At 38.9% G+C, this 24,378-nt stretch overlaps 1 protein-coding gene across 6 annotated transcripts in view; it reads right to left on the reverse strand.

The window, feature by feature from the left end:
- The window catches only part of EXOC4 (exocyst complex component 4), a 778,194-nt gene that overhangs the window by 750,277 nt on the left and 3,539 nt on the right, over positions 1–24,378 (reverse strand). For all 6 annotated transcript variants that reach the window (XM_037019539.2, XM_073238446.1, XM_073238447.1 and 3 more), the window contains exon 2: positions 947–1,136. In XM_037019539.2, coding sequence (XP_036875434.2) covers positions 947–1,136 — 190 coding nt within the window. The remainder of the gene's footprint in view (positions 1–946; positions 1,137–24,378) is intronic.

Below are 24,378 nucleotides of genomic sequence, written 5' to 3' on the forward strand. Positions count from 1 at the left end.
GTGGGGGCCCACTGCTTCAACGATGTCTGAAAAACCAGCATCAAGGACCTTAGAGTCAGGGAGACCAGAGTTCAAATCCTAAATCTGTTGAGTGAGGAACAGACATACTCAAGCCTGGTAAGCAATCAGCACTTAGTTAAGTAGTGGCAATTACTGTTCTTTATCAAAAAGTGGTACTAAAAGGTATCAAAGGGCAGCCCTCAAAAGACACAGCCAGGAGGCACATAGCTATGATATGACAGCACATAACATTTGAGCAGTTCATACCTTGGCCAAATATAGAAACAGCCCTTATGAACCCCCTTTACCCTTTAGGCACTAAAAACATGGCAGGAGATTTCAAGGACCTACCACAAAAGGAAGGTGGTGAGAAAAGGGGAGGTGAAGGAAGGGGGCAAGAAAAGAACAAGGGAAAAAAGGCAGAGAGAAAAAGAGTGAAAAAAAAAGCTCCAAAATATGAAAATTACAAAATAAAAATACATGCTTGTCACTAAAGACTGATATTCAAGAATTTCAGTATTCACAATAGTGTTTAAATAATTTGTTAAGTTAGGTTTTCTCAAAAATTACCAAAAATATACAATGACTACACAGAAATCACAACCAACTTCAAATGAAGTCACAGACTCAAACACACAGTAAGAGGCCCTATAACAGCTCCCACCCATCTTCCTCCAGTTGGGGCCACCACCTCTGTGTGGTTTCACACTGGTGAGAAGTAACCGCAGAAGCCAAGGATAAGACATGGGGGAGGGAAGAAGCTGCCGGGTGCCCTGTGATCCTCTTCAGCCAAGCTTTCCACACACCTACAGAACTCCTGAAAAGCAGCTACGAATCACTGCTTAAGGCCACTAGCCACTACCAAGGCACCTCTCCAAGCTGCAACATCTGGACCTGCACTAACGGAAGGTGCTACAATCACTGGACAACAGGAAAGGAGGCGTACCTGCTTTATTTTATTGCGGGAGTTGGTGATGCGCTCTGTGATGCTCTGGTACGTGCGAATGGCCGTCGTCAGTTCTGTGTAGTGCTGCACGATCAACTCATCCAGGTCATGGTCACACTTCTCATAGGCTTCTTCAAGGCGACCCTTCTCATTTTCTCTGTCTTCAACATCATCACTGGTGGACAGAGTCCTTGTTAAAGACAGAATATATTCAGCTGAGTCAAACTTAAAAGAAAAAGTAAAAGAAAGATGGGTTTCTCATATACTAGCACATTCATCTCACTAACTAGGAAATGAAACAAGTACTATCGGAAACTATGAAACCACCACCACCACAGTAAATCCCAATAGCCCATCTATGTGGACCTGCTGATTGCTTATCCAAGGTGTCTTTCCCTTCACTTTTAATCAGACAACAGGCAACATGAACTGTGCAAGAGTCTCAGCAGCACTTCAATTGTTTGGGTGAATCCTAGTAATTCCCAGTAATGCCATTTCCATTACCAGTGACAAGTGTGGTCATTGAGACCTAAGAACTTCTAGGAATAGTTTTCTTATGAGAAGATTAACAGGAAGCAGGTCCCTTTTCCAACACTGGATATTATTAGACAAAGCTAAGACATTCATCTACTCCAGCCATCTTACAACCACGGATGGGAAAGCCCAGAGACACGCCAAGCTTCTGCTACTATGTCACTGGGCCACCAAAGCAGCCAACCCTACAGCTGCTTAAATTAGGACTTCCTATTAAGTAATGGACCTTTATTATCTCCCTTAAGTCACTTTCAGTTGATGTTTTATATATAGCTGAGAGCATACTGATAAAATTACTCATACACTGAGGAGGGACAACCTTCCAAGTAACTCATTTAAATGACCTGAATTTGGTACAGAGCCCCCAGCAGCCTGGAAATAAGGTCATATTAATTCTAAAATCTGTTACAGCAGCAATAATATAAGCTACACTACAAGACAGTCCCTGCTTTTACTATTCTTCCAACAGCACTAACAAGATTGATATGAATCAACAATAATCAGGGAGTGAGATAGATATACTTATTAAAAATCTTTCAATAACTTAGTTTGATACATGGGCCACAGATCTTTGTTTCCTCTATTATCTTTCTTGGGTAATTTTTTTTTTAATTTAGTGTTGTAATCAGTAACAAAGAAACCTTTTTCTCTTATCTGTTGGCTGCAATAATTTAGAGTTTCATTAAATTCCCTCAGATTTGTCAGTTTATACATTCAACATAGTTTATTTCATTTATCTTTTAATTTAGGAAGGGGGAAGTTTAGGCTCTCAATGATGGATGCAATCAATTATAAGTCCATCATTAGAACTGCTTTCAGAGATGGGCTGTCAGTGAATCAATCACATATCCACTTCTAGGTATTTGCAAGCAAAATACTGTACAACAGTCTTCTCCAAACTGTCATTTACAACAAAAGATCTTAATTCATGATCCATATAACATAAAACTTCTTTTTCAATTTAGAGGGAGATTCAGCAGGTCAGTCCTTGACTTCAATCTAATTTTGTATATTTTGTAATTTTGTAAATGTGTTATAGATATGAAGAGACCAAATCTAGCATGAAATGGGGATGGGTGAGACATAACAAAGGAAAAGGTGCAAGCTTCTAAGGGCCGTGGGGTACACTCAGGAAAGCAACACAATGGGAACCCCAAGACTTGGAGACAGGCCTTTCCCAATGCCAGATCCTGTGTCCTCCTCTGTTAACTGGTGATCTTACACAAATTACCTCAAAGGTTACGTTCCAGTTGAAATACCACACATGTGTCTGACTAGTAGAGTAAATTACAGTAGAGAGCTCAAGGGGAATTTGGTTTCACAGATAGAGCTATCACAACTACTTGCAATATTTGGGTTAGGCTAGCTAAGCATGTCTTCCTGTTCGTTCCATGATACATAACTTTGCTCTTTAAATCTGAAATCTTCCAGGCTGTTAATCTAAAGTAAAGCACAATCAGAAAATGCCTTCAATTTATCAACTCTCCCAAAGGGAAGAGTTCCTAGATATTTAACTGTTACTTCCCCTTGTAACAGAAAACAGCCACAGCTTTTTCAAAGCTACAGTGAATCAGTTTGCCATCTTCACAATGCTTTGCATGATCTCCTCTCCACAACCATTTGTAGAAAGAAACATGCCAAACATTTCACATTGTTTACATTACCTAGCAGAATTACCATTAAGGAAAATGTCAGAGCCAGAGAAGACACCTTCTTGGGCATCAGCTGTCACTGTAACACATTACCACAGCATTAGGAGTGATTTAGGAAATCAAAGGTTACTAAAATGAAGATCAGAAAGTAAATTGGGTCTACAGGGATTTTTAGCTCCTATTTTCATTTTTAGAGAAAATATTTATATAAGGAAATAGCCTGTGCCAGGTTTGTCTGCCATTTGAAATTCATCCTCTTGATGTAAACTGGCCTGAATGACATTTTGCCTTTATTCAAAAATACTTACATAGAGAACTCGGAGTACAAAACCATTTAAGTTTTTTTAATTAGAGAAAAGGCAGGCAGCAAGGATAATAATAATAGCTACTAATATTTAGAGAGGCTTACTAGCTGCCAGGAACCAGCTGTGCTGCACACTTTATAGAATATATGTTTAATCCTCAGAACAGCCCTTTGGAGTGGGTCCTGTTATTATCCTCTCTCCCCTCTTCTTACAGATGAAGCAGCTTAGATTTGAAAAGGCTAAATTAATTTGCCCCACCTCACACAAGGAGGGTAAAGGATAGCGTAGGGATTGAAAACCCAGTGTGATATAACGAGTTGTAAGAAATACATATTTGGTCATTTAGATGACCAAATATGTATTTTCCAGATATATCTAGTCTTCAGCTACAGATCCTGAAACACGCTCTACTGAGCCTTAAAGTTAAAATGGGTGTGTTGTCATGTTAATGAGATTTTTGGACCCTACCCAAGGGCGGGGGTTGGAGGCTGAATCAGCCAATGGTTTAATCAATCATGACAACGCAATGAATCCCTCACAAAAACCCATGAGCAGATCATCTCTGTCTCTGGCATCCTGCTTCTCTGTTGGAGAGAGCTTCTATGCCTGGGGAACCAGAATGCTTGTATGAGCCTCGGAGCCAGGCCCTGAGCTCAATGAGGATAATGGCTCCTATGTTTGAGACCTTGCCCTAGGTATCTCTTTATCTAGCTGTTAACTTGTGTCCTTTATGGTATCCTTTATTAAACTGCTAAAGATGTTTTCCTGAGTTCTGTGAGCTGCTCCAGCAAATTAGTGGAACCTAAGGAGGTCATGGGAACTCCCACCTTGCAGCCAGTCAGTGAAAAGCACAGGTAACAGCCTGGGGCTTGCATCTGGTATCTGGAAGAGGGGCAGGGGGGCGGAAGGGGTGCATCCTTACAGGACAGAGCCTAACACCTGGAGAATCTGGTGCTGTTTCCAGGCAGATAGAGTCAGAATTGAGCTGAGTTCTCAGACACCCTGCTGGTGTCCAAGAATTGCTGGGTGTTGTACATGGGAAGACCCCTTCCTACACACAAATGCACTGGAACTCGGTCCAGGAATCCAAAAGGAGTTACTGTGTTGTGAGTGCAGGTCTGTTCTCAGCTTACACTAACTGCTAAGGAGTCGTGGGCTCTGGAATCAAACAGCATCAGTTAGAGTCCTGGCTCAACAATTTACTACCCATATGACCTTGGTCACAGCATCTCATTTTGTTCATCTATAAAATGGAAATAAATGTACCTTCCTTATAGGGTTGTGGGAATTAAATGACATCAAACAAAGCCTGGCATATCATTTGCACTCAAACAATGCGGGTCGTTGTTACCGCTATTACAGTATTTCAGTGGTAGTAGATGCAGTAAGAACAGGAGCAGTTTTCCCGAATGTCATGGAAAGATTCCCTTGAAGACAAAAGTTAAAATTCCACTACCTCCAAACACTAGATCACTTGGTGCTGCTTGTAAGATTTGACTGCTCCTTCACTCCACTCCTCCATGTTCAGAATTATGAAGAGTCTGAGATTTTACCCTGCTTACAAACTAAGAAAACGCAAAACGCCTGGGTCAGAAGCTAAGGACATCATTACTTAGAGCACAACAAGTGGCATGAACATCGCATATTTGCATCAGTTCCCCTTGCTCCCAAGTCCCGCGGTGGTAGGCAGATGGGCCCATATTGATGCCTGCACACACTGAGTTATCAGAGAGGAAATTAAACTTAGAAAATGGAATCTTTTCTTCTGGACAATAAATACGCTTGTCTCTTTACTCCGGAGAGAGAGATCATCTCTATCTTCCAAAGATGCAAACAAACATCAAATAAACATTCTTGACAAGAGTCTAAAACAAAGGGCACTCAGTGCTTTGCTCACAAGAACTTCAGAAACAACGCTCCCACGGAGAAGCACCTTCCAGCAATAAGAAGCCCTAATACACTGGCTTCCTTCAAAGACTGCTGGTGCCAAGCAACAATAGACAGTAAGCTAAGTTTCATTTCCAACCTATTTTCTTCCCTGCAAACTGAGACATGAAACAATGTCTCACAATAAATGTTTGCAAAGTGAAGGAATGATAGACCAAAAAAGCAGACAAATTCTAGGGAGAAAGTTCCCACTCCTGCTGCCAAAACCCAGCAAACTTCAGTGTGGGATTCTCTCATGTTAAGCCAGTCACTTGGCCTGAACTGAGAGCAGAGTAGACGAGAACACCTGTCATCCCGCTCCCCACACAAGCCAGGTCAGGAACCCTCCTCAGCCTTCGAAGCCTCTGTGGAACAGGAAGCTCACTAGCTCACAGAGCCAGTCACTGCCACTGTGAACAACTCCACTTGTTTAAAGACTTTCATTAAAATAAAATCAGCCTCCTTATAATTTCTACTCACTGACCTTAGTCTACCTTTCTCAGTTACATATATTCCCCCTCTTCCAAAAAATTTGTCTTTAGGTGGTAAAGAACTTTCAATACTTCTTTCTTTCTCAGGTGAAACACCTGTTTCTTCCACAGCATGGCTCCCACGCAGCCCACCATCCTAGTGATTTCCCCTCTGAAAGTCCCTCAAGAACTGCTAACACACACACAGAAGTTACTGCATGCCTGGCATTCGTCTAAGGGATTTACACCTAGTAATTTATTTATGCCTGACAATAACCCTATGAGATAGGTGTTTTTTACCCCTTTTTAGAGATGAAAAGACTGAGTCATGTCTTTGAGGCACAGAAATGTTAAGGAGCAGAGCCAGGCTTCAATCCTGGGCAGTCTATCTCTTAAAAGCATCCCTATCCTGCCTCTCAAGCTGTGGCCCCCAGAATGGAACACAGTACTCATGATATGGTGTGACCAGTCCAAACAGGAAGAGGTTTTATATCCCATAATATGGACACATTTCTAGTAATCTAGCCTAAAACTAGTGGCATTTTTGTAAATATTGGGTGCAAAAATTATCCAGGATCCTTTTGACAGTAAGTGCAGACAAGCCAGTTCTCATTCATCATCTACTTGGGAAATAATATCACCAAATGCTGAGATTTACATGCATCCCTGAGTCATACATTTTGGGAAGGGAAGGTGAAAGAGACACTGGATATAAATGATTGAGTATCTATTACACATTAGGCAATGTACAGGGTTATTTTACACACATCTAAGGAAGCAATACTCAAAGTAGTCTGGTGAGATACTACCACCATCACCCCCTTTTATACAGATAGGGAATAAGAAATCAGATACACACAGAGGTAACATAACTTGCACACAAGTTCAAATCTAGCAACATCAGAATTGGAATTAAAGCTAAGGATACCTAACTCCACTATACATATAATGAAATCCTACTTTTTCTGCCTTCAGCTCTTGAGCAGCAGGACTGTAACCTAATCAAACTCTTACACATGAGCTTGTAAAGAGGGGAGTGGATTGCTCGAGATGTAAGCAGAGTACTTAACAGCTTTTTTTAGTAGTAACAGTCTTAAATCTGGACAGGCAGGTTTAAAAACACATGAGCTAAAAGACATGAGCAGAGGAGAAACAATTTGAAGTTGTCACTCCAAGCTGCATTCAAGTTACTGATCATTCTTTAGACTTTTTTCCATTCCTGCCTCATACCATTATGATTTACCAACTATTACCAAGTTCATGGAGGAACATAAAAGTGTAAACTAGATTCCAGTAAAGCTATACACATAGATATTTCCAGATCACTAAGATTTTTTCCACCAAGACAGCTCTGGCATTTCACATGATGAATCACATCTCCAAGCATGACCAATTAATCCCCAGGAAGTAATTTATTTACCTAATAGCCTAAAAAGGCCATGGCACACATGTTGAGCTACTGTTAACAGCACCTAGCAGGAACATGTATGTAACATGGATGTGGTTCTAGTGAATTCACAGCCATCTGCTCCAAGCAAGCCCTGTAAACAAGCATAAAAATCCAGGCTAAATAACTGCAGATCTAAACTGAATTTGCCAGTTTCCTTTTTTATGCCAGCTTCTATAATTCAGTGTAGCCAGTCAAGAGTTTTGAAAAGAAAATAACTAGTCACCACCACTGACTCTTTCCATGGAGCAATTTTGCTTTCAAGTTAGACTTAATAGAGTAAGAGTCCAGACAGGAGAGAGAACACAAAAGTCAGTATTACCCTTAAAAAGACAAAAAGAAGATCAAGTAAAAGAAAAAGCATACTTATGAAAATAAGGTTAGTTACCCAAAGGTAATCCATCATTCAAGAGGAACAATAACCTTCAGTCAAAGAATAAGAGGATGCAGAAATGAAGAACACAAATCTAGGCTACTACCATTAGGAACACACAAGAAGTTTCTTACTATTCTCAGCAAATTTATCAAATTACACATTTGCAACTTTCAAGCTCTTTCACCTTAGGCTAGTCACTTCACTTCTCTGGGTCTGTTTTTCCTTGCCAAACAGATAGATAATTCAACTACCTGCCTCCCCAGGTTGTTATGTGGATTGGAGAAGTGCATGAGCACATGCTCTGTAAAATACAAAGTGCAATCTATGGATGGGCTGATACAGTAGGAACAAAATAAATCATCTGTGAATCACAACATTGTTGGCCCAAATCCCCAAAAGCCTCTACCATTCAAAAGTTCCTGACGATATTTATTTATGAACGAAGATCAAACCTTTTCTCTGTATTTTTTAAAGTAGCATCGATATATAATCTTATGAAGGTTTCACATGAATAACATTGTGGTTTCGACATTCACCCACATTATCAAGTCCTCACCCTACCCCCTCTATATTTTTAAGATGCCTGGTATATTAAGTGCTTAGAAAAAGCTAAAGAGAAAAAGCTGAATAATGAGCAATGGCAAAATGCAGGATCTGAGGAGGTCATGGAGGGCAGTTTCCTGCCTTAACAAACCACTGCAACTAAGTTACACAAATTAAGGCGTGCTCAAAGAGCTCTAGGAAAGAACAAAGAATAGTTACACTGACCCTACTTACTTCATTTAGCCATTCACCAACAGTACTTAGCAGTCTCAGTTCTAAGCAGCTACAAAACCAACCAGACTTGAACAAAACCAATCTCTCCAGTCTGAAGTTCACATTCTCAGTGGGGTGAGCAGGCAATAAAACAGAAAGGGAATGCGTGGAAGCCAGGGGGTAGCAAAAACAAAGCAGGGTAGGAGGAGGGGAACTATATTACACCTGAAGGCCAACTCAGATAGAGATGGCAGGTGAACAGAGCTTCCTAGGAAATGAGGGAGGGACAGAGGGAGGGCACTGCGCGGGGAAGCCGGCTCCAGAGCACAGAAGCAGCACAGGCCCTGAAGCAGAACATGTTCGGCCAAGGAAGTCAGTGTGGCTTTAGAGAAGCAGAGGAACAGCACAGGGCGTGAGGTCAGGGAGGAGGCTGGGAGGCGGAGCGGGTCCTGCTCTGTGGGTCTTTACTCCAAAGAGTTCTCTGTGGCCACTTGGGATTAGCTGCCAAGCAAAGACTGATAGCTTTCAAGAAGTATTTAGTGGTGAAAATTGAATATCAATACCTACTTTCAATCCCACCTTCAAAAAAAGATCTGAAATGGTTTGTACAAGAATATAGATAACACAAAACCAGACAAAACACTACAAAAAAAATTAAAGACCCATATACCTGATGAACATAGATGCAAAAATTCTCAAAATATTAGCAAACTGAACTCAAAACTACATAAAAAGGATCATCCATTATACCAAATAAGACTTATTCCAGGGATGCAAGGATAGTATAGTATTTATAAATCAATCAATATTATATGCCACATTAACAAAAATGATCATCTCAATAGCTGCTGAAAAAGCATGACAAAATTCAACATCCATTCATGTTAAAAACTCTCAACAAAACAGGTATAGAGGGTACATACCTCAACAAAGGCCATATATGACAAGCCTACAGCTAACATAGCAAATGGTGAAAAGCTGAAAGCTCTTTCTCTAAGATCAAGAACAAGACAAGGATGTCCACTCTCACCACTTTTATACAACATAGTACTGGAGGTCCTAGCCACAGCAATTAAGACAACACAGAGATAAAAGGCATCCAAATTCATAAGAAGGAAGTAAAACTGTCATTATTTGCAGATAATATGATATTATACATAGAAAACCTTAAAGATTTCACCAAAAAACTGTCAGAACTAATAACTGGATTCAGCAAAGTTGCAGGATACAAAATTAATACACAGAAATTTGTAGCATTCCTATACACTAACAACAAACTAGCAAGAAGAGAAATCAGGAAAACAATTCCATTTACAATTGCATCAAAAAGAATAAAACACCCTGGAATAAACCTAACAAAGGAGGTGAAAGACCTGTACTCTGAAAACTGTAAGATAATCATAAGAGAAATTAAAGAAGACACAAATAAATGGAAATCTATCCTGTGCTCATGGATAGGAAGAATTAAAATTGTCAAAATGGCCATCCTGCCAACAGCAATTTATAGATTCAATGCAATCCCTATCAAAATACAAACAGCATTCTTCAATGAACTAGAACAAATAGTTCTAAAATTCATACGGAACCATAAAAGACCCCAAATAGCCAAAGCAATCCTGAGAAGGAAGAATAAAGCTGGAGGGATTACACTCCCTGACTTCAAGATCTACTACAAAGCCACAGTAATCAAAACAATTTGGTACTGGCACAAGAACAGACCGACAGATTAATGGAAGAGAGTGCCCAGATATAAATCCACACATATATTGTCAATTAATATATGATAAAGGAGCCATGAATATACAATGGGGAAAAGACAGTCCCTTCAACAACTGGTGTTGGGAAAACTGAACAGCTACATGTAAAACCAAATAGGCAAAAATCTCTTGGACATAAACATGAGCAACTTCTTTATGAACATATCTCCCCAGTCAAGGGAAATAAAAGCAAAAATGAACAAGTGGGACTGTATCAAACTGAAAAGCTTCTGTACAGCAAAGGACATCATCAACAGAACAAAAAGACATCCTACAGTATGGGAGAATATATTCATAAATGACATATCTGATAAAGGGTTGACATCCAAAATATATAAAGAGCTCATGCACCTCAACAAACAAAAAGCAAATAATCCAATTAAAAAATGGGCAGAGGATCTGAACAGACACTTCTCCAAAGAAGAAATTCAGATGGCCAACAGACACATGACAAGATGTTCCACATTGCTAGTCATCAGCGAAATGCAAAATAAAACCACAATGAGATATCACCTCACACCAGTAAGGATGGCCACCATCCAAAAGACAAACAACAACAAATGTTGGTGAGGAGGTGGAGAAATGGGAACCCTCCTACATTGCTGTTGGGAATGTAAATTAGTTCAACCATTGTGGAAAGCAGTATGGAGGTTCCTCAAAAAATTCAAAATAGAAATACCATTTGACCCAGGAATTCCGCTCCTAGGAATTTACCCTAAAAATGCAGCAGCCCAGTTTGAAAAAGACATATGCACCCCTATGTTTATCACAGCACTATTTACAATAGCTAAGAAATGGAAGCAACCTAAGTGTCCATCGGCAGATGAATGGATAAAGAAGATGTGGTACATATACACAATGGAATATTATTCAGCCATAAGAAGAAACCAAATCCTACCATTTGCAACAACATGGATGGAGCTAGAGGGTATTATGCTCAGTGAAATAAGCCAGGTGGGAAAAGACAAGTATCAAATGATTTCACTCATATGTGGAGTATAAGAACAAAGAAAAAAACTGAAGGAACAGAACAGCAGCAGACTCACAGAACCCAAGAATGGACTAATAGTTACCAAAAGGAAAGGGACTGGGGAGGATGTGTGGGAAGGGAAGGAAGACCAATTTAAACTACCGTGAAATGTCCTCAAGAAGCTTCTAAAAACAAAGTAATAAATTTTGCATGGTCATTTCTTATAAGTTCTTACAAGAACATTAAAACTCAGGGGGGGAAAGAGGCATTACGATTAGCAGGCATAAGTAGGGGCGGGCACGGGGAGGCTGTACAACACAGAGAAGACAAGTAGTGATTCTACAGCATCTTACTATGCTGATGGACAGTGACTGTAATGGGGTATGTGGTGGGGACTTGTTGATGGGGGGAGTCTAGTAACCATAATGTTGCTCATGTAATTGTAGATTAATGATACTAAAATAAAAAAATAAAAATAAAGATTATTTATCAATGATATGTCAATAAAAAATAAAAAAAATAAGAGGTAACAAAAATGAGAAAGTAGAACTGTTCAAGAGATGCAGGAGAAAACAATGTCATAAATGCAAAACACAGCTTTTCAAGTCATATGGGCATTATTTACGTGAAATGAGCCCCCAAATCTAACGCTAAGTTTCCTGTAGCCAATGCAAAAAAGGAAACATCACCAGTTATAAAATTTTCATCAAAAAGAGATTCCAATTCCCCTGAGGAAGTATACTTTAGTCCAACTTCCAGAAAAAAAGTCTTTCACCTAAAACAAGGAAGACCAATATATACTACAGTGAAGTCTCCTCAACAACCTTCTAAAAACAAAGTAACAAATTTTGCATGGTCATTTCTTATAAGTTCTTGCAAGAACATTAAAACTCAGACCTAGAGATTCTAAAAGACTGAGTATAGTCTAAGTATGAAGCTTTCCAATGATCCATTTAAATCTAAGGATAGATTTTAGGGAATGTATACAATAAATGAATTGATTGCAGTTCATTAATTTCCTCCTCTCAGCAAGCCATTTGGTAATTCGAGCTGACCAGACAGTTCTTTGAAGAGTCTACAGTACAAGTATTTGGGAGTAGAGGGTTTTCATAGACAACTGTTTAACATTATAAGCCAGAAAAGCATGTAGTAAGGTCTACAACCACTGTGAAAAATTAACAGCCTGACCAAGGCTCTTGCCTGAGCGTCAACATTACCTGTAGGTATGGGACTGTCACTCTGGAAGCATTTTAGGGTGTTCTGACAAAATAATAAGAACCTCCAGGGTAGCACCTGTTATGGACTGTGACACACATCACTACAACTACCAAACTCATATGTTGTAGCGCGAACGCCAACCAACTGTAGCTGATTTGGATAGGGCCTATCAGGGAGGTAATAAGGTTAAGGAGGTCACACGTGGGTCTTTAATGAAACAGAACCGATGCCCTTGTAAGGGGAAGAGGAGAAACAAGAGAGCCCTCTCTCCCCCACACACTCACAGAGGAAGGGCCATGTGAGGACACAGTGAGAAGGCGGCCGTCCACGGGCTGACAAGAGGGGCCTCACCAGAACCCAACCCCCACTGTACCCTCATCTTTGGCTTCTAGCCTCCAGAACTGGGAGAAAATAAATGTCTGTTCTTTCAGCCCCCCCCAACCCCCCCAGTCTGTGGTGCTCTCTTATGGCAGCCTGAGCTGACTTTTACAAAACTCTATAAAACACAGGCAGTATTATTTTGGTTGGGTAAAATCTCAAGGCTGATGTTTTCAGTCCTCCTGCTTAACCATAGCAACCCAGATTCTCAGCAAATCCACAAGAAGAATTAGCTGCCTAATACAGCTCCAGATAACTAAACTAATTAACCTGCTGTTAAGAAATATTTAACATACACCTGAATTTTGGTGACATCTACAAAATAATTATTATTCAGTCTCACTTTCTGAAAACAGTTACTATGGTTAACTGTCTAAGGGCATTCCTTGCTGGCATCCAGTGACCTCTTCTCCGGGAATAATAAAGATTAACAAAACAATTAATGGAAATCCCTTCAAGCAATTCAGAAAAACTAATTACAAGTAAGACTCCACATACCCAAAAATCACTTCTCAGGAAGCTACAGCTCTACGGAGCACAATCTACAGTAAGAATCGAATCTCCTGGATTATCCCCATCCTGGGAGGTACTCAAAATGGGCCCCTTAGGAGACAAAGTAGATGTCACTGAGCCTCTGCACTCATTCATCAAGCACCTGAACCATCAGCACCACCTTCCCTCTCGTGATGCAGTTAAAAATAGAATTATCCTTAAAAAGAGAAAAAGGACTGGACAAGGGATTGTCTTATTATTTACCAAATATTCTAGCACATTAGAAGACAAAAACAGAGTAGTTTTAAACATTCAACAAGTATTCAAGGGTTAACTAGTTTTAGAACCTCACTCCAAATAAGATTAACTATTAGCTTACAGACCTTTCTAAAACATCATCCTTTTTGTTATTGATCTCAGCATAAAAAAAGAGTCTAGGGCTGACATGATTCTTGTAAAAAAACGTGAATCTTATTGTTTCCCAAACTGCTTTTAACCAGAAGACATTAGGTTACACTACTAGATCTAGTTAGCCCTTATTTCAAAATGTGAGTCAGATTTCCTTTCCCTTTAACACAATACGGACAACCTAAGAAATGCCAGAGAGTAACATACACCTATTACGTCAGCTAGGAAACTAAAGACAGTTGAGTGAAAGTACAAACCAAAGAGGAGGAGAGATTGCTAAGAATATGAACGTTAATCAAGGTGAGAAGTGGCCTTCAAAGTCTATTATACAACGCCGTGCACTTTGTGTGTGATGAGCAGTCTACAAATGCTCCCACTGAATTAGAGACCTTCATCATAACTCTCAGTTTGTGTTAAAAAACACACACACACACACACACATTAAATGTTCAAGATGTATTATTACCATTTAATCACATAAGATATGGCTTCACTCAAAGCATAACCAAATCTATATTACACTTTAAAATCAGATTTTATTAGATTCAATTATACATTGCGATTGTGTTTCTTAATTATGTCTTAATAGATCCCACAAAATACAAGATAATCCCCCCCCAATTGATAGCAATTCATGACAAGGCCCTCTGAAAGTTTTCTGATGCATAAAACAATATTCCTTAATTCACTGCAAAGAGATTCATTTACTATCAAGCGACAGTAAACAATTTCTGCTTTAAAGTCAATTGCAAATTCACTGGTGTCTTGCTTCAGACAGCACTTGGGGCCAATTACTACACCCAACATGGGCAGTTTTTCACTATTTCAATTAACTAGGTTATACAAAACACTTTGGGGACCAAGAGCTGTAAGTCTTATAGTCAACAGAGAAAGCCATTATACCTAAACTTAAGCAAAAGCACCTCCACAGAAGCATAGAACTCAGTTCAGCGTTGGCAAAGACTATAAGAGCTGTAAGTCTTATAGTCAACAGAGAAAGCCATTATACCTAAACTTAAGCAAAAGCACCTCCACAGAAGCATAGAACTCAGTTCAGCGTTGGCAAAGACAACTTAGAAATCTCCCCTTCACCCTTCCTTGGCCAAAGGCTACCTCTTTCCCCACTTCCATTTTAAGGTGTCCATCCTCCATAAAGCTTTGTCCACAGTCATCTTACTTTCACCTACAGTGAAATATTTTTGTTATTACAGCACAATATAGCATTTGGCCTTTTTAAAGGTGTATGCCATCTCCTAATGCAGTTTCTGGTGAGTACCTCAGAAATGATGTTTTATAAGATTATCAGATGTTATGTGGTAGTAGGTTATTCTGGAAATATGTGTCACACAAATTGAAGCAGGTTTCCTAACTGCAGACATCCAGGAGACTTTGATATGTTAATGTGCAAGATGCCTCTGGGAGGGATGGTGTCCAAGTAGGTGGAGGCTGGGAGGACAGGGCATGAAGGTTATGCTGCATTTCTGCAGTTTACTAATCTATAGACCCTTGTAATTTCCACACCATTCTCTCTCCCCAGCATTCATACATAAACACACATACACTTCCAATGGAAATTTTCACACATGTACATAAATTGGACTTGTCAAATAAAGCCAGCTTCACCAATTATCAAGTGTCTTGCCAATGGGTTTCAGCCCTGGACAAGTTCACTATGGATTCAGTGTGACCAAAGAAATGACAGTAAAACATTCTTGAGGTGCAAGGGTTATACCCAACTTTACTTCCACAGCAGCCAGTCAGTCATTAACATCCCATTCGCTCAGAGTCTGCACGCAGCAAGCCGGTCTCGGCCTCTGGGCCTCTGTCCTTGGCGCTGCCACCACTCCAGCCTCTGCTTTGCTCTCCTGCAGCCTTGCAGCCATGCCACCATGTGGCCCAGAGCACTGGGCGGAGCTCTTTATACAGAGTCAATAGCAACATATTGCCCACACGTGTGTCATGAGCTAGCCAACCAGGGCCAGGTGAGAATCCTGGCCACAGGAACTTTCATTTTATCCACATCAACACATTCCCATCTTGTTTCATCTATACCTTCACTGACTTCAACCCTCTTCTCCAATTATTGTGAAAGCAAATCCTAGACATATCATCTTTATTGGTATGTCTCAGTATATCTTTTAATTTTTTTACAAACATAGCTTTAATACCATCATCTCGGCTAAAAAAAAAAGTTAATGATAATTGGTTTCTTGTATCTTATTTCCCCAACTAAATTATGTCCGCGGCCACTCAAACTTTAGCATGCTTTTGAATCACCTGGGAATACTGTTAAAAATGATTCTGGTCAGGTGGGTCGGGTGGTGACTGAGATTCTGCCTTTCTAACAAGGTCTCAAGTGATATTTTGAGTTTAATGTCTCCCAGAGTATTCAGCACAGTGACAGACACCAACCTTTAAATGGAAAACCACCTTTTGAAGGATGTGTCACTCTGTTTTTTGCAAGGGCTTTATCAAAACTTTTAAAAGAATAAGCAAAAGTCAGAAAAGGTCCTCCTAAGGACCGTAAAATATTTAATTTTCCTACCGTGTCAAATGATACTCAAGAATTCTCCCTTATGACTTTCTGTTGGTGAGTTCCCATATTTTTCAAGGCAAAATTCCCAGCACAAAAAGACTGGCTACTAAAAAGACCAAGCCCAAACTCATTTCACGGCTTGAAAAGTTAGAAATGTAAGAAACTGCAGAGCTCACCACTGCAAAATGAAAAATGCAAGCACAAGATTTCAAACTTCCAAATGCAAACGAAAACAAAGGCAAAACAAAACAAGGCGCAACAAAGGGCATCTCAATACTATGTCGCCCAAAGAAAACCCACTTAACAGCTAGGTGAGACTTCAGGCTAACAACTGACAATACTAACACGGGTATTAAATAAACGAAGAGAGAACTACACAGTATTCTTACATATGAATAAATACAGAAACAGATGTGTAATAGTCCGAAAAGCATTCCTATGAGTTCTGAAGAAAAAGTTCCCAAACACGTACTATCTGAAGTGAATGTACTAAACTGTTTAAGTAAACACCCTATAAAATACTGCAAAGTGAACAAGACCATCAGTGCCAAGATACCTCACTCACTTTCATGCCATAACTTTATATAGCACATCTGATTACCTTACTCTTCCTCTCTGGGTGTACACAACCCAAAATTTCACCAAAGTGAATCTTCAAAGATGTTTTTGAAAATATGAAGCATTGATGGACTTCTTGCCAAGATGTAATAATAGAGAAAGATTTTACCCTCTTGTCGGCATCTAACAAAACAAACTTTCAACACCTTGGTCAATACAGCAGTTAGAGTCTGCAGGGCAGAGCGACTGAAAAGGAGAGAAGGCTACGCAGAGCATTCTGGAAATCTGCAGGACCTCCTTAAGGCCTGCGGAGTATCATTACCACATGCCTGGAAGGAAACTGCTCAAGGTCAGAAAAAGAACCACCTGTAAGGATTCGCGGAAACAATTACCTGAAATCACTCCCTGCCAGAGTGAAAAACCTCATCCTTCATGGAGTACTCAAAAGGATTTTGCCATATTGGTGACACAAAATTGGTCCTAAACCAAATTTGCTCTGCTTTCAAATAGTAAAATTTAAAACAAGACCTAAAAGGACCACACTGTTTCCAAGTAACTTCAACCATATCCCAGAACAAAGCTCATTTACAGAAAAACAAAGACATCCAATATCAGGGCCCAACAAGGTAAAATTCACACTATCCAGCATCCAAAACAGCACAAGGCATGTAAAGGAAGGAGAGGGATATCAGTCAACCAAAAGTAACCCCAAAATGACCCAGAGGATGCAATTAGTGAACAGAACATTAAAAGTTATAACACCTGTAGTCCATATATTGTTATAGCAAAGACTGAACATGTAAGTGGAGACATTAAAAATATTTTTCAACAAAAGACCCAAACTTTTAGAGACCAAAATCACAGTCTAACAAAAATTACATTACTACAAGGGATTTACAGCAGGTTAGAATTTGCAGGAAAGATTAGTGAACTTGAAGGCACAGAAACTGCAACTATACAAAAGAAAACACCAAGGAAAAAAGACTGGAAATAAAAAGAACATCGTCATTCAGTGAGCTATGGGATAATTTGAAGTGGCCTAAAATACTTAGAGATAAATCTGACCAACAATATGCAACAATTACACATTGAAATGTACAAAAAAAATTGCTGAAATTAAAGAATTAAATGGAGAGATACACTCTGTTTATAGAACACTCAATATTGTCCAAATGTCAATTCTCCCATATGAATCTACACATTCAATGCAACCCCAACCAAAATCCCACCCAGCAGGTTTTATTGTGGAAATTGACAAGCTAATTTTAAAGTTAATATGAAAATGCAAAGGACCTAAAATAGCCAAAACAATCTTGAAAAAGTAGAATATAGATGGAGGGTATACACTATCTGTAGTCAAGGCTTCTAAAAGTGGTAATCAAGACCATGTGGGATTGTTATCAAGATAAACATACACTGGGACAGACTAGTCAAGAAACAGACCCCACAGTAGACAAATAGTACTGTATGCTTTGTAAAAAAATGCAAACAACAGACTTACAAAAATAAAAAACCCCTTCAGCACACCCCACTACTTAGAAGAGCCCCTCAACAGTTAGCCCCATCCTCCCCAGCCCTTCTACATATTTACAAGCACAGGCATGCCTTTTCACAAAAACTGAACTGGGTACATACTGCCTTGCAACCTCTCTTCTCTTGTTGTGTGTGATCCAATTTATTTCACTGCAATTTTTCCAAACTACAACACATGCTGCTGCAGGAGCCAAGAGTCACAGAGAGATGGGGACCAACAAACTGCCACCCCTCTCTCCTCCCACCACGGGAAATCCATGGAACAACCCACAAGAGGCTAAGAAGAGCCTTTCCTCAGGCTCATATGCAGGGAAGGATCCCTTATATGCAGAATTCCTACGAATGAAATGGAAGATGTCAGACTACAGAAAAATGAAATGGAAGATGTCAGACTACAGAAAAATGGGCAAACACACTGGCGGGTACCAGAGGCAAGGGCGGGGGGTGAAGAATTAGGTGAAGGTGGTCAAAGGATACAAACTTCAGTTAGAAGGTAAATAGGTCCTGGAAATGTATCTACAGCCCGGTGACTATCGTTAACTTCACTGCATTATATTTGAAAGTTGTTAAGAGAGTAGATCTTAAAAGTCCTCATCACAAAAAAATATTGTAACTATGTTAGGTAATAGGTATTAACTAAATTTACTGTGGTAACAATAAATCATTATGTTGTACATCTTTAAAAAAAAAGAAAGAAATAGACTGACACCGATCAACTAATTTTTGTCAAAGGAGCAAAAGAAATTCAGGAAGCATAGTCTTTTTAATGAGTGGTGCTGGAACAACAGCATATCTTTACACAAAAAAATAAATTGGAAAAAAGTTGACAGGAATGCTGGAAGTATTCTCTATATTGATGTGGGTAGTGGTTAATTCATCAAGGAAAAATTCATAAAGCTATACATTTACTATGTGTCACTTTACTATATGTATGTATACCTCAAAAAGGGAGACAAAGCATGTAAGTTAGCATATAGAATAAGATCCCATATTTATTTTAAAAAATTATTTCTATCTACTCAATGCTTCACACACACTCATACACATAACAACAGAGAGAGAAAAGAGAAAAAGAGACTTAGGTTCCCAATATCAACAATGGTAATTTGTGGAGTATAAAGTTTGGATAATTTTTTCACTTTCATCTTCACATTTTTGTGCATTTCCATTGTTTGAATTCTTTAAAATGAATGTGTGCTATTTTTATAATGATACAGTAATTTTTAAAAACTGAAAGCAAAATTATTAACAATGGTTAATTCTGGGCAAAGAGAGTAATTTATATTTTCTTCCTTTTAATTTTCTATATTTTTAACTCCCCCACTTAAAAAATATTTATATAACTACAAAGCAACATGAATAAATTTGTCAAGCTAAAAAAAAATGTTAACTTGTTGTATTTACAACTATTAAACTTCTGTATGTATCTGGACAGGAGCCACATGAAAACCTTAAAAAGGAAAAATATATTGGGAAATGAGATTGTTGGATGATGTTTCTCTTTTATGACTCTTTTTTAAAGTTTGTGCAACCTAATTTTGTAGAAGAAAATAGGAAACGTTGCTATGACAATGTGCACAAGAAGAGAACAAAAGGCATGAATGTTGCTGAAGAACCCACAAATATACAACAATGAAGAAAAGACCATTTTTCCAACAAATGGTGCTTGAACAACTGGACATTCACATGCAAAAAAGTGAATCTAGACACAGATCTTACGGCCTTCATCAAAATTAGCTCAAAATAGTTAATAAACCTAAGTAAAAACACAAGATACAAAACTCCTAGAAGTTACCATAGGAGAAAATTTAGATGAGCTTGAGTATGGCAAAGACTAGAGACAACCCCAAAGACACAACCCATGAAAGAAATAGTTAATAACATGGACTTCATTAAAATCAGAAACTCCTTCTTTGGGAAAAGCACTGTCGGGAGAATGAGAAGACAAGTCACAGACTGAGAAAAAAATATTTGCAAAACACATATATCCACATACATCCAACAGTGCCTATCCAGCACTGTCTAAATGACAATGGGAAAAACACTCCCCTCTTCCCTGCAGTAGATAAGAGTTAATAAAGACAATCAAAAATATTTCAGTTTCTCCAAGGTAATGAATGGGAAAACAGGTACTTGAACACACCACTTGTTGGAGTATAAATTACTTTCTTTCTGCAGGACATTTTGACAAAGTACAAAATGCAAATACACTGTTTCAACTAGTCCACTGACATGAATTTACACCACAGATATACTCCCCAATGTACATGAATGCTCACAGCAATGTATTTTTAACAGAAGATAAAAAGAAACTTAAAAGTGTTAAAAAAAAAGGGGGGGTGGCAGGAACACAAATTAAATATATTATGGTATATCCATATGACAAAATGCTATACAGCCACTATAAAGAATGAGCTAGAGACCAGTTTGAAAAAGACAGATGCACCCCTATGTTTATCGCAGCACTATTTACAATAGCCAAAATATGGAAGCAACCTAAGTGTCCATCAGTAGATGAATGGATAAAGAAGATGTGGTACATATACACAATGGGATATTATTCAGCCATAAGAAGAAAACAAATCCTACCATTTGCAACAACATGGATGGAGCTAGAGGGTATTATGCTCAGTGAAATAAGCCAGGCAGAGAAAGACAAGTACCAAATGATTCACTCATATGTGGAGTATAAGAACAAAGAAAAACAGAAGGAACAAAACAGCAGCAGACTCACAGAACCCAAGAATGGACTAACAGTTACCAAAGGGAAAGGGACTGGGGAGGATAGGTGGGAAGGGAGGGATAAGGGCAGGGAAAAAGAAAGGGAGCCTTACGATTAGCATGTATAATGTTGGGGGGGGGCATGGAGAGGGCTGTACAACACAGAGAAGACAAGTAGTGATTCTACAGCATCTTACTACACTGATGGACAGTGACTGTAATGGGGATTGTGGGGGGGACTTGGTGAAGGGGGTAACCTACTAAACATAATGTTCTGTGTGTAACTGTAGATTAATGATAACAAAATAAAATAAAATAAAATAAAGAATGAGCTAGATCAATATGTGCTGCTGGACAAGATCGCCAAGATAAAGAAAAACAAATGAAAGAAATACAGATTGCCAGCAGGGACATGAAAAGATGCTCCACATAGTTAATCATGAGGGAAATGCAAATTAAAACCACAATGAGATATCACCTCACACCAGTTAGGATGGCCAACATCAAAGAGACAAGAAACAACAAATAATGGCAAAGATGTGGAGAAAGGGGAACCCTCCTACACTGTTGGTGGGACTGTAAACTGGTTCAACTGCTGTGCAAAGTATCTGGAGGTTCCTCAAAAAACTAAAAATAGAAATACTAATTCACCCAATAATTCCACTTCTAGGAATTTACCCAAAGAAAACAAGATCCCTAATTCAAAAAGACATATGCACCCCTGTGTTTATTGCTGCACTATTTACAACAGCCAAGACATGGAAGCAACTGAAGTGTCCACCAGTCAAAGAATGGATAAAGAAGATGTGGTACACATACACAATGGAATATTATTCAGCCATAAAAAGAAAAGAAATCGTACCATTTGCAACAACATGTATGCATCTGGTGGATATTATGCTCAGTGAAATAAGCCAGGCAGAAAAAGACAATTACCAAATGATTTCACTCATTTGTAGAGCATAAAAACAAAGCAAAACAGAAGGAACAGAAAAAGCAGCAGACTCATAGACCCCAAGAAGGAACTAGGTGAAGGGCTGGGGAGGCTGGGTGAGGAAGAAGTTGGAGATTAAGGGGCGGTATAGTTTGCAATCACAACATAGGTAGGTCACTGGGACAATTAATACAATTAATGACTCTAGAACTTCTTACTATGTTGACAGATAGTGACTGCAATGGAGGGGATACAGTCTTGATAATATGGGTGAATACTGAACCACTGTTTTGTGTGTGTGAAACCATCGTAAGATTGTATATCAATATTATAATTAAAAAATTAAAAAGGCTCAAAAATACACACCTATGTTCCCATGTTTTAACACATCTTTATGAATAGTCCTGAAGTATAAACTCATAAATACTATACATTAACATAGTAAAGAAAATATACATGCTTTTGTTTAAAGATTATACATTCACACATGCTTAAATATAGCCTCTATTGTCCTCCAGCAATCAGAGAACACTTAACGAGGCATGTTTCAGGAGGGAGATGATCAGGGGAAAAAGTCTTCACTCCTTTTTCTGCTGTTCCTTTTGAAATATTTGCATTTTCTAAATGTGTAACACTTTGAAAAATTATGCATGTAATTTTAGGAAAGCATATATATAATTTCTAATGGCAACAGGAGTTATCTAGCCAAAGAGATAATGGGCCTTTTGATTTGCTTGTTTATAGTCCTTCTCTCTTTAACCTAATGTTTTATACCTTATGTCTGCTTATATTTCATATGTTTTACATTTACACATAAGCATACATATATTTGAATCTAGTTTCTTTAGCTCTCAAATAATTTCCACATTAATTCAACTACACAAGGTTTCCTAGTTACAGAGAGAACATTCTGACAACTGGAATAAAACATTTTAGCCAACGGAGCAAGGACATTTCAGGTGGAAAATTAATTATGTTCTGGTTGCTATCTTGCAAATGTTAAAATCAAGGTTTTAACCTGTTCCTAAAGAGGAAACGAACATTTGAGTGTCTATGCCACACACTGCTAGACAATTTTATATGCTTATTTTCCTAAAGCCACAGCAGATCATATCATTATTGCATTTTACAAATGAGAAATGAAACAGTGATTTTAAGTAACTGTTCCAGCTTATTTTACATGGGTAACAGTTTCTACTAACTATGCAACACCTCCCACCTAAGAGTATGACCACACCTATCTATAAGTAATGCTTGGAAAAAACCTATGTCACCAGCACTGCAACTATATGCCCCAAAGCCTTCAAGAAACTTACACGAGGGTAGAAACTAAGACATGGGTTCCCAAGATATGAATTCTACATGTTTAGTAGAAAGCTGGGGAATATTTTGCCCCTTACATCCATATATGCCATCAGATGTCCCAGGACTCCCAGAAAGTACATCAAGGACTTAGTCTCCAGGTCTTCTAGCAGTAATTTTCAAACAGGATTGCACCACTAGTGCCCAGACTCCCAAGGCTATAAAGAGAACTGGAAACCCTAAAAACCGTTATGAGACAGGCTCAGACGCAAAGAGGTGGTGGTGACATTTCCAGCAACTGCCAGGACTCTGCTCCCAACAGAGAGACCACACTCCCCTGCCGCAGACAGTGTCACAGACCTAAAAGCTGTTTGTTCAAAGCTCTGATCAAAGCCTGGACCCCTTCGATGAAGTTTGCTTTGAATTAAATAAGGGGCTGACCAAAATACTCTCTAAGGAAAAGGGAATTTAACAGGTGTCTATAATAAATGATTTTCTAAGTTTTTGAAATTTCAACTTCTGTGAAGACATGAAAGTCGATGAAGCCTTCAACTGCCTTCACAAATCCCTGACATGCGTAACCAGTCTGTCTACAAAAGTTCTGCTCTGAGGTTTCCATGAGGTCTCCTCAAGTCACAGCCAAAGTTTGTCTTCCCAATTAAACTGGCTATTAGAGGCCAACTTTTAAAGAGAAAAGAGTCAACATTAATTGGAAAGCAAATCACCTAACAGTAAGTGGTAGACACCTTTTTCAATTAAAAATCAGACAAGAACTCACAAAAATAAAACAGCATCTCCAAAATGCCATATTGCCTATTTCCCATTTAGAAAGGCTTCCTGCTCCAACTTCACACTAAACAAAGGTTGGGGAAATCAATAGAAACGTAGGAAAACGCTGTGTGCCCGTAAATGTATAAAACAGTCAAAATTATACATCAGCAGGGAATCAGGACTCTATCCACCCAATTAGTTCCTTTTAAAGGGCCAGGAGCTAGACTTAGAACCAAAGGCTGTAGTTAGCAGCGACCTCCCGCAAACTCGATGCTGGGCACTGTCTGTCCCCTCACCAAAGCCTGACCTCAAAGCCCGAGGAGCTCTTCGGCAATGCCCAGAGCCCACCCTTTGAAATATCTGACTGTCCTGACATATTTTTATTCAG

The sequence above is a fragment of the Manis javanica genome, chromosome 6, assembly GCF_040802235.1.
Source record: "Manis javanica isolate MJ-LG chromosome 6, MJ_LKY, whole genome shotgun sequence".
In the NCBI taxonomy this organism is placed as follows: domain Eukaryota; kingdom Metazoa; phylum Chordata; class Mammalia; order Pholidota; family Manidae; genus Manis; species Manis javanica.